Source organism: Dreissena polymorpha, chromosome 2 (assembly GCF_020536995.1).
Source record: "Dreissena polymorpha isolate Duluth1 chromosome 2, UMN_Dpol_1.0, whole genome shotgun sequence".
Taxonomy (NCBI): Eukaryota; Metazoa; Mollusca; class Bivalvia; order Myida; family Dreissenidae; genus Dreissena; species Dreissena polymorpha.
The window spans coordinates 143,854,747-143,867,551 of NC_068356.1; the positions used below are offsets into that span (position 1 = coordinate 143,854,747).

Genomic DNA, 12,805 nt, shown 5'->3' on the forward strand with positions numbered 1-12,805 from the left:
GCATGCGAAAGAATAGTCGAGGGGTGTAAGTCGGAGACTTTTTTACGCCAGGACTCCAGGGGTCAGTGGTTCGAGCCCTTTTAAGTGTTTTTTTTCTTTTTTACATGTTATTCTTGATTTTTTACTGGAGCTTTTAGAGCAAATGTTTACATTTATCAATAGAAAGCATTTTATGACAAACTTCAAAACATGCCAACATATGTGAAAAGGCCCCTTTAAGCCAACGTTCACGGAAAAAACTCATTGCCTTTCAAACGGGCATAAATGCACTTAATGCACTGCAAACTATGTATTTTACAACATGCATTTATTTGTGTTTATGTTCGAAAGCGTTTGATGAGAACGAAAATATATTCAATTCTGCATGGATGCTTACTTTTATGTCATTTATGCGTTTTCCAATATTTAACCCTTATACAGAATACAACGATGACACGCACTACGATTCAAGGGAATGGGCTTACGGTACAAACGTAATATACATGTATTGTCCTTTTTCGCATCATTAGTTTGTCTCGATATTTCTCACTTTCCGATTTATGTTATAGAACACTAATTCTAATATAAATATTAAATTGCATCATATGTTCGATCTAAAGTTTGTCTTGCAATAAGTTATGCCATGAATTTTTATGAGCGCCAGAGAAATTGTATCGCGTATATTCCGCATATATAGTATACGTATATTTAACATAAAATATTTTTAACACAAACTTATGAAAACAACATTTTTGTTAATGATGACTGATCATTTACCAGTTAACTAAAACATTGCCGATTATAATGGTTAAATACATACAATATAGAGCAAAACAGTATTTTGCAGCGTAAATTAATACTGAGCAGCGCACGTATGGTATTGTATGGTAATCAACGTAGATTCATGTATGAGTAAGTGAATCACTGTACTCTTAAGCAACACAAAAGCAATACTCATTACACAGCAATATACAAAAAGCATACAACTTTACCGAATGCTTAGCACTTCCTAACGTCTAAATGTATCCAAACAAAACGTTCTAAATTGAGCATTGCAAAAGGAATAAATAATTGGATTAATCGCGCATGACAACAGGTACGATCTAAGACATAGGTGATACACTGCGGATCCGAAGTCATTTAGCTGTACAATAAAACGAATGTCAGTCTGTCGCATAACAGCGATTACAAGAAATGGCAGAAAGCTGAAAATATATGCAAGTGTTATGAGAAATAACATGAGAGTTGAGCGCCCAATTCGGATCTTTATGTTTATGCAATACGAACCATTGGACGTATTCAAAGAATCTCGTAGGCAACAATTCCGTTTGAAAAATGCCTTCTGGGTACAACGATTGCGCCTTTTATCAGATTCATCAAATTCGTTGTTCAACGTTCGTGTATTGACAGTTGAATAGACAGAACTTACAATTGTCGATGAAGTCAGTTCTGATTTTGATTCCGCTGGCACAATTAATAGTTCAATGCAGTTATTTGTTGATTGACATACAGTGCTTGAATTCACATTGTTTTGATTGCTTGCTAGTTCGATTGAGTCAGATTCGTGTAACAGTGTTTCTTCTTTGGCTTTTGAATCGTGTTCTTCTTGAATCATTCTTCTAAACCTCGCACTCTCAGCTTTGCGTCTCATTCGCATTTTCCTTTGTCTGCAAACTTGAAGTCCGACAAAATAATACAGGATCGAAAGGACAGTAAAAACAACCAATGTACTTATAATATGGAATGCAAAATAGACTTTGGGGAATACCGAATAATCATGTTGATTTTCTATTAGACATGACTTCCCTTCGATTCCATTTGACTTTATTGTCCGCGTGCCGTAAAACAGCAGTGACGGCCAAGAGTATAACCCTAAAGCAACTAGTATACAACCAATACAAATGTACTTGGAATTGGTCGCATTAAATTGCGACCCGTGGGGACGGCAAATTCTCCGGTATCTATCCACGGCAATTGCCACTAGTATAGCGGCTGACGCACTGTTCATTGTGTACGTAGAAAATCGGGATATCTTGCACAGCCACGGCATGTCGATTACAATCGAGAAGCGCGATATATATATTTCCATCGGTAACGTTGTTACACAATTGATTAAATCCAACGATGTTAGGAAAAGGATAAACATTCGCGACGTACTTCTTCGCCATTTATAGAAGTAAACATACAAAACTAACACATTTCCAGGAGTACCGACCACCATGAGGACGATGGTGTAAATAAAAGCCGGAAGTTGGATACGAAAGAGAGCCATATTCATGTCGTATAAGGCATTTTCTCGTTCTGTCGGAATAGACATGTTGTATAACGTGACATTTATAATTGAAGTATCGCGTATTTCACCGAAATTCTCTTCCATTGTTAACTGTAATAAAGATTATGAACTTTTCTGTTTCTTGTTTCATGTGTTTATGTTTTAATCTTATAGCCTTTTATAAGCAACAAAATCCTTTGAATTTAACAAGCAGATGCATTGCGTTGATACATAAAGAAAACATACATCATAGTACTTTGTGTATGATTGTATTTGTTGTCGATATTTATATCTAGGTTATAAAACCTAAGATATGTGTCTTATCAACAAAATTTTAATACTTTAAATAACTGAACACATTTTAAAAATGTCATTACACACTAGGTTTTGCAATATCAATTTGACATGACAACTTCAACGCCTTATATCGGCAGTGTATAATGCGATATCATCATACACTAATATGGCTTCCCTCAAGCTGGTTTAATCCCATCCTAGATTTTTGTGTGGATTCGTCCTGTCTCGCTGTCAGAGAGTTGTCGTCCTGAAATAAGAACAATCCTTATAATTAGAGCTATACGTATTGATCATGTATAACGAAACGACGTAATGCATATCAAATGCATTTACCTTGTAGTTCTTGTTGATTGAATATATTTGTATTTATACACATCGCCATTTTGCAATGCATTTAATAGATTGGTTTACAAGATATAGGTAAAATACTGAATACACAAACATGTAAATAATTGTGGAAACTAAACATATTGGAAAACGAAAATGAATGGATATTAAACAGAATTAGAAGTTAACACATCTTGATGACATTTGACATTTCAGACATGTTTAGCTGTTACTAGTGTACACAATTGCATACAATGTCAACAATTATATCAGTAGAAAAATATTAACAGAAATTCAAATGTCGCCGATAATTATTTTATATTGCAGCCAAAGTCAACACGAGCATTACTTGTAGTTTCATATTATAATGATGCATGTGTCATATATAGTGCTTGTTTTTTAACAAATCTTCATAACACTGGAAATGATGGATTGTTTTTAATAAAATTCATAACTAAAAAATATGCTTATTACATTATATGTTTATATCATCAATTACACTGTTTAAAATAGAATAAGTGATTTGATATTTCTGTAAATACTGTGTGACTGAAACTATCATAAAACAATTGTTTTCATTCGTATATGAACGTATTTGTATTTTTTCATGAAAATATTTGGTTGAATTTAGGTTCATATGGTTTTAGTTGGTTATTAACAGCACTGGCTTGTCAGAAACATGAACGCCATTGATGGTTTTTTCTATTTCAATCCAATACACCAGATGAGGTTCATGTAAACTACACATTTAAAATGAAATAAACAAACAGCAAACAAACGAAAAATGCAAAAACGCACGCCCGCACGCACACACACACGCGCGCGCGCAATCCCATATACACACGCACACAAGCACAAGTAAACGAAACATATATGCACGTACACAAACACAGCTTTTAAACTATACAAAAGCCGAAGAGCTCATTATAAGTGAGCAATAATCATTATCGAACAATTCCTTAATTAAAAGATGATAATCGAATATTTTTTAAATGAACAAAAACAGACGCGATCAATAGTTACCGATCAGAAGCCTTATGGAAACGAAGTATTTATTTAATACAGAATGAGAACAAAGATGATGCCAGCAAATTACATAGCAACAGAGACAAAAAACATAACGATAAACGATAGTTAATCATATAAAACAATCATAATTTTCTCTGCACGATTAAAATAGTTACACGTAAGAATAAGACGTATTATGAACATCTGAAAACATACCTAATTTAGATCATTTTTCTCAATATAATGTATTCGGTCGATAAACGGCATTATGACAAAACACATATAGGGCAAAAACATTAAGACACATTCTCACAACTCGTATTGTTTGAATTTCTTATAGGATTGGATGCGTTTAAGGTTTGCAACGTGTTTTATGTATGTACAGTATTACTGTTGATCGTTTATATTTAAAAAACAATTACATGTCAACGATTTTTTTCAAATGACACTCATGAATATGTATGATATTATTTTCACCACAACTATGCATACTACGTATCGGGTTAATGATGATCTCTTAGCGCATCGCTTCTCATACAATACAGTATCGAATTGATGTATCTTTAAACCAAATATCAACGTATCAATTAAAATAATTTCATTTAAATGCCCAAATAGTATTAACATTATTGAATAAAGTTCAGCGTCGTATTTGTTTTATATTATCAAACGTTCAATCACCATTAGTGATATAACTTATCTTTAAAGGTGCGATTTGTATTGGTGCTGCGTTTAAACATTGAGTATTTAATAAATCATAAAAAATACATATGATACATCGTCAACAGCTTAACCCCAATATGCATGTGCAATTTGTATCCTGTTAACATATTTACATATTTGAAATTATTAAGTATGCGGATTGAATCTACCTCATTATTTTACATTAACAGCGGTATTCAAAAGACTCTTCGCGTAAAAATACATTATACAAATTTATAACATTGTGTGCCATAATACAATTAAAACCAAAAACAGTCGTTTCAATTATGAGAAAACTGCGACCCACAGTAATACATTCAAATCATGGCTTTCTGAGTTATAAAATAGTATACTAACCATTCAACTTCTTTCCTTAAGTAGCCGCATGCGACGAATTCCATAAATAAAAAAACACTACATTTCGAAACTTTCAATAAGGCAAAATTTACATATGCACGCATCATTATGTAAAACGATACCACGTTTTAAAATGTCTCATTTACACCATAAAACACATCATACAGCATTAACTAACGCAAGCTCACGATTCTAGTAACATTTCATTTCAACTCAAAGCTTTATGTACGTCTCCCGATAACGCCATCAACCTTTATACTGGCGTTCGGTATATGTGCAATAGAAGATTCGCGGAACTGCCGATTCTACTACTGTAGCATACAGCGATTTAACGTACAGATGATGTCCAAAATGGTCATCAGGTGAATTTGTGAGTACTTCAATATGCGGAAGAATCCATTCGCAGGAAATGTGATATTGAAAAAACTACAAGTAACAATTAACCATCACATGACAGAAAACAAAAGATGCCCTAGTACATGTGCATTTTCTTAGTAAAACAAATTGATAACACACATCACTAGCATACCATTTGATGACACATATTCCTTTATATATATACGAACACCACACATAAACATGAAACAGTTTCATTACATGATAAGCTGTTTTCATTTGTTTAATGTTGTTAACAATATATTTCTCAAAGTAATAACACAAATAAAAAACATGTACATTTGATGCAATATTTGCTATTGTAAGGCATAAATCACCAATTGAAGATTCGTTTTTACAAAGCAGTATAAATAGTTATTATTATAACTCAATATATTGTTTTTCAAGGTTAGCTGAATATTGCTGCTGCTTTATACAAAGCAGTATAAATAGTAATTATTATAACTCAATATATTGTTGTTCAATGTAAGCTGAATATTGCTGAATGTTTTGACGATTATTACATGCAAAGCCTTTCTTAACTGTAAAACGTCAATTGCTAAAATCAACCTCACAAGCCATCAGGATACACTCATCTTACCTCAAGTGTATTCTTACAACAATTAATAAAAAATTACAAATTAATGTATGTAAATACTTTCTTAAAACATCGACAGTTGAGCGTATGTTTATGTTTATTAAAATTTAAAGCCAGCGTTATGATACTTTAGTATTTGTGTTTCATACCTTTCATTACACATGCATGCCTTAAACGGTAAATCTGTGTTGTTTGATGCAGAAATCATACTGAACTGTTATTTATCCCACTTTTACAGCGAATTCGGTTGATTAAAGCCCCGTTGATTAAATATCATCTATAATCAACGGCAGGAAATTACGTGAATATTTCGACGAAATGACGTCATAAATCCAGCGAAATTATCCAGTCAAACTAATTTTGTTTAAACAAAAAGGTTTACAAAATAAAAAAGTGGGATAAATAGAATAATAGGTTAGTGTTGATTATAGAATTATTTAATATTACTTTCAGCGCCTAATACATGAACGCGTTCAACCTATATTTGTATTTTCTTTAAATAAGCATTCTAGTAAGTTATTAAAATATGAATGTATCACATGATCTTATCAGTTGCAATGCTGTGATTATATTCAAATCAATTACCTGACATTATTGAATATATTGTAATTTTGGTGATTACATGTGCGTATAAACACTTGGAGACTTTTCTAACGCAACACTTATTAAATTTGAATATCTCAGCTATTAGAGAAGCTTTTGGTATAAAATTGTACATGTGATCATGTGACTGCATTATGATTAAGAACACGATAAAATCATTCATCCGAAACAACCGGACTCTTTTCGCAAATGTGGTATGTTTGGTATCATCTTTTAGCGCATGTAAATGATTAAACGCAATATTATTCTAAATGTATTTCAATTTAATCATTTAATGTTGGATCTTATATCAAAATAGCATAGAACAAGTTTCTTTTAAATGTATGGCTCATATGAATGTTCAGGAGCGCAACCGCGCATTTTGATCAATTGCAGGTTACCTACAAGTGTATTGGAGACTTTTATAACACGACACTTTTCGAACAATTTAATTCCGACATTATATACATAATGTATACTAAAAAATACGGCAATGAATTCCTTTCCGAAAGTAGAACTAGTATTATCATCGTAAACCATACAATTTAAGAAGTCATATAATCATTAAGAAGACCTACGGGTCAACAGTTTCATTAAATGTCTGCTAAAACTACAATTATAGGTTCCTACCAAAAACATTACGTTATTCGCGTATGAATTCGATACTAATTTCGAGAACAATTCATATGCTCATACCAGTGTGTCGATGTCGGGCGGTATTTCTGTAGCACCATGTTCGTTGGACAGTACTTGTTAAGCATATAGCAAGATTAGGCCAGTTTCCATTCTTGATGTTTATATTTACATAATGCAGACCATACACTACAGATGAGCGCCTATGGGCAATATGGCCCTCTGTGTATATATGTGCACTGTTTTTGCACCTATTCTGACTTTAATTAACTTACGATGAGTTGCTTTTTGTCAATTAGAGTTTTTGTGGATAGGTAGAATGTGCAGTTTACATAATATAACAAAGTTGGAAGTTTCGCGCAGCCTATATTACAAAATATGATGATTTTGTTTCCAAAAAGTATATTGCCAGATTTATAAAATGCTTAATACAACTTTTAAACTTATCATTATTACTTATAGTTACACGTGTTTTGACATGTGCATGCCCGATCGATATTTTACATTGTTTTGTTTGAGATGAATTAGAAAATGTTCACTATTTCGCATACTGTACCAGGTACATTCTCATTATTTATCAAATAACACAACACCTGAGAATAATAAGTAGACATCAAAGAAAAGATATTCAACAGATACAATTCCACAGCCTCTTCGCTTATCTTGTCTGCTCGTATTACTAGCATATAGCGTGTTTATCATCATTGTGTCTGTTACAGTGAGATTATATCATACAATTTGCAAATGCTTGCTTTAATGCAAAGTTTTCGTGATTTTGGATGGAATTAGCATGATCTGCATTTTAACTTGGAAAACATGTATATCATCACGTTTGATTATTCTGGAATAACGTTTATTTGTGGATTGTAATTGTGTTTAACAAATCAATGTGTAAATTGTAGACTGATACACATTCCAAGGAATCATCGTATTTTTCGTTACATAAAACTACCTTATACTGAAGGCAATCTGATTTATTGTAAACGTTTTTATATGATCTAATATAACAAAACTGATTGATAAAAACATATTTTTGTAAAGCATTTCAGGCATTCCGCATGCCCTTTCATCGTTTGTTTAAGTGCATGCTTAAATACCTTTTATGTCAATTTTAAATGGAGCATTTCATAATACACGGCCGTTAATCGAGCCCGCCACCTCTTTTTCGAGATGCAATAATAAATGAGCCGATGCTACTTCCGAGGTTGCGCTCAGGCCCGATTGTTTTGAAATGTTACGGATAATTTTTCAGGGTGATGAGGTTTAATATGTGTTTCAAAACATTTCGTATTATTTAAAAAAATCGGTCAATGTAGTGCGATTCAGCGATTATAAATTCATCTTCAAAAACATTCAATCACAACCCATTTCGAACGTAAGGACCTTCATTTGTTGTGACATGGAATAATTCGTAAAAGCAAATCGATGTCTTTTGCCTGTGTGACGAGCAAATATCCAGCCAATTAAAACGCTCATTACACACAACGATTGCTTTGAAACTGTACACGTAAATCCGTTCACACAAACATCGGCTTCTTGCGATATAAAAGATTCATTTGCATTTAAAAAAAGAAATGGAGCCAATGCCAAGGAGGTGGCGCTCAGATAGGAAGCTGGCGCCAATGCACATGTATAGCTTTTTTAAGGTGAAATATTTTATGCAATGGTTTCTTTTATGTTTACAGGACTTGAATTATTTTGTGTGAGTTGGCTACTTAAGCACATTTGAGTCGCGTGCGTTTTGAGTTAGAAAAAGTAATTTTTTAATTATGTCTTGATGGATTTAAAAGTTCGTCCTTGATTACAAAATTTAACATTGTATTATACAGCAAAAATAACGAAAACAGACCTATCTATCTTCATTTTTTTAGAGTTGATAGTGGGTCAAAACAACATATATGAGCCTTATTAAAAGTCGGTGACCTTCGTCTTTAAGTAAATTAAGCATTTGGATTAAGGGCCACAAATCCGCGTTTCAAGAAGAAGTATTATCTTATATTATTTCGTGAATTATCATACTGTATACAAATATTGATGTCGATGAATTATTTTGATATTGTGGATCATTGAGTTATCTAGGTTTTATTGAGTATTACACATTTTTAGTATTTTTAGCATCTATCGTACAATATGTTTTATTCATGTTGGTGAATTCTTAATTGAGTTGAACACTTATATTCAAACCATCCGGGCCTGAGCGCCACCTCGGAAGTTGCATTGGCTCATTTATTATTAATGCATCTCAAAAAAGAGATTGCGCGCGTAATTAACGGCCATATTAAACACTTGTTCCATTTTCAAATAAACTATATAATTTGCTACTTGTGTGATTTTCTTGGAAGCGTGACAGCCGAATAATTACGATGTTCAAGCAGTGCAAAATATGACCTCTATTGGCGAAAACATCACAGGAAATATTAGCATGAATGCAACGCGTCCGACTTGGAATCCTGTAGCGACTTTGCTTTCGGAGTTCTATTTTCATGTTCACTTGTTTCTGAAATCTATGCTTTTACACAGTCTCGTTTCTTTATCTTAACCCCATGAAAGGTAATACCGATGGAACTTTCCGTATTCAAAAACACAAAACACGTGTTTTATTCTAAAATCGATTTTAATGATCACAATAGAAACGTCAGTATTAAGCTGTTGATAATTGATTTATACAAAATAGCAACAGATACACTGGGCTGCATAGTATACAGCCATATTTGTCGTTTTCCAGCGTTTAATTGTATGTTTGTCAACGAAAATTGTCATTAAATCCTAGAGATTCAGTACTATAAAAATGGCGTACAATAAACTTATGTTCATCTTTACTTTCACATGTTATTATCTATTTACAAAACGTCTACATCTAACGATACTGCCTTTCATAAATATATCGAACGTTTCAAGTTGATGCTTGTGATGCTAAGTGAATCTGCACGTATAATGCACAACGTGTTTCGTTCATAACATACAATTACCATTCCAATATGATGTGAACGTGCCAGAGGGATTTATTTGGGATTTTATTAAATTATACAGCTGGTGGAAGTGTTTTGCCCGCAGAATTGTTTCCAGTTAAAATTTACATCGGCATGATTTCCATGAGTTCAGGTGCTCCGTCTGAAACCGAGACCCCTTTTAGATTCCTTTAGATCGCACAATTATTATATATTATGTATTAAAAACAAAACATAACTCCTCGTTACCAAACAGATTGACACAGACTTATATGAAAATGGTTAAATGTTTTTGGGGGGTTTGTTCCAAAAAACCTCATTTTTTTCTCTCTTTCGTCTGCATTCATTCTTGAATTTGTATCTACAATAAAACTATTCTGTAACATTTATTAGTATTGCCTAATAAATTTTTAACACTAAAAATTAATAAAAAGAATGCCCAAATATTCAAAAAGTCTTACTTATACCGATGTTGTAATCACGTTTTGTACAGCTGAAATACATAATTATGATAACTAATTTTAATTGCCAACTGATGTCTTAAAATGAAGTTTGATATGAACCGTCAGAAAACAAAACTATAAGTAAAAACAAGAACGTTAATTAAACTTAAACACGTATACAAATGAAGGGCCATTTATTAAAAGGATGACTTTTTATGTTTGAATACATGTATAAGAAAACAACTTGGTTCACACAGTATGCTATATATTTAGAATAATATATGATCATTATTTTTTGGTATTGTCCGTTCATAATTAGGATTCTGACGTTGGGTTATTATGCATAAGTTTGCATTATTAATAATAGTATAAATATTTTTGTTGTATTTTGTTTCCCTTGAATATGAAAATATATTAAACTTAAAAACGTTAAAATCTGTATATGCGGTAATCTTTTAATATAAACGATTCAATATAATATAAACTTATTTTGGAAAACGTGCGAACACTGTTTACTTATTCATTATCACACCGTGCAATCGACTAACGCATCGTCTGCGGTTCATCCATTGGCGGCGGCAGTGTATACATGTCGGGTAAAAGCGGAGTGTAAGTATTTTCATATTCTTTATATTTTACGTATTGAATTGAGCAGATTTGCGTGTGTTCATTGAGAGCCTAAGTAAGTATGACTTTGTGAACGTAATCGTTACCTTCCTAGCTGTTTACTTTTAAAGAAATCCGTTAGAATGTGGTCACAAATCAAACAAAATTCACCACTCTCTCTGTCAAACTCTAATTACACAGGATTTAGACCAAAGATAAATATGGACAACATTTTATTGAAATATTTAATCATTTTTCTTCGGTTATTCCAAATAACAGCATCCCACATGAACACACAACATTTTTATCAACGTTTAAATTCGAGTGGGGTTGGAAAAACGGCCCACGACAACGGCCGTGGCAACTTATAAGATGGTAATGACATCGGCTGCGAAAATAAAATTATGCTCAAGCCATCGGCTGAGGCAATGAAAATTGGCATGATGAGATTTGGACGTTACTCATTGACCATATTCGATAATACTATAAGATATTTTGATCACAAAAACAGTTTAAAGATTTTCATTCGTATTTTTAAATAAAATGGGATGGGTGAGTGGATTTCGTTTTAAATAATTCATACTATGACATTATTGAAACAAGTCATTTATGTCTCCACATCATGTAGAGTACACTTGACTCTCGCTATGCCGAAGTTGGATATGTCGAAGTAAGTCTTCTAATGTGCTAAATACTTCCAACTGTTAATCTTAGAAAGCTTAATTACTATGTAATTGGTCACAATCAGGCCTGAAAGGGCTTTAGTGAAAGTTTGTTCCATACCGTTTGGTATACAATGTTCTATATGTTATAAAAATGTGGAAATAAGGCCGAACAAAATGAAAGTCAAGCTTATTATGCACTATATAACTCACATGATAGTGAACGGATTGTTTGCGGTGTGCCTTTTGAGATCCGGCTCTCCATTCCGCCCAGTTTGCAAATATGGCAGCGTTGATAAATGTATGCATTTAGCAAAGAATTTCTCCCGATACTAGTAATATATGTTTTATGTAAAAAAAGCAAGGACATCATGTGAAAGAAAAGAATGTATTGTGCTATTGTATGCCAAATACAAATTATTTTAATGTTATGTCATAAAATGAAATGTAATGGTTTGTTAATAAAAAAGTCATTATGACCATTATGAAACATCATATAGAGGCCATACACTACATGTATGTGTTTATTAATCATGATAAGCGTCAGACCTGGCCACTCACAGGAAGTAAAATATGTTGTATAGACTTAAATAGCTAAATAAGTGAAAAAATAACTTCCTACCGGACATGTGCCTGATTTAATGTGCGGCAGATATCAGAGGTTAGCAAAGAACGGCAACATAACTTAACACAAGTCATGATGCAGCAAGAGGAATTTACTGATTCAAAACATTTTCATGGCCTTGGGGAAAGATTCAGCTTGAAACGTCACATTTTACTCTTTTATACACGTATGTCGTCCTATCAGAACATTATAATGTATTGCTGTTGATGACATAGCTTAATGTTGTAATTATGCATGTGGAGACTTCAGTATGTGGTGCATTTTAACCTGTGCTTAGTGTTTTTTCTAAATTGTCAGACACAAGTTCCAGTTGAGAAATCAGTTCAGCAAGATTTTTTTATAAACAAGTTTCTTAACACAGTTTTACTATAGCCATATAAGACAAACTGAC

General features: G+C 32.7%; 1 protein-coding gene across 1 annotated transcript; it reads right to left on the minus strand.

Moving 5' to 3' along the window:
• Positions 1–616: 616 nt before the first annotated feature.
• Positions 617–5,181, minus strand: LOC127869295 (octopamine receptor beta-3R-like). The gene is made up of 2 exons (XM_052411736.1): positions 4,943–5,181; positions 617–2,795 (listed from the first exon to the last, which is right to left on the minus strand). The coding sequence occupies exon 2, from the start codon at positions 2,354–2,356 to the stop codon at positions 989–991; it is 1,368 nt and encodes a 455-aa protein (XP_052267696.1). The 5' UTR covers positions 2,357–2,795; positions 4,943–5,181; the 3' UTR covers positions 617–988.
• Between the last annotated feature and the right edge of the window lie 7,624 nt (positions 5,182–12,805).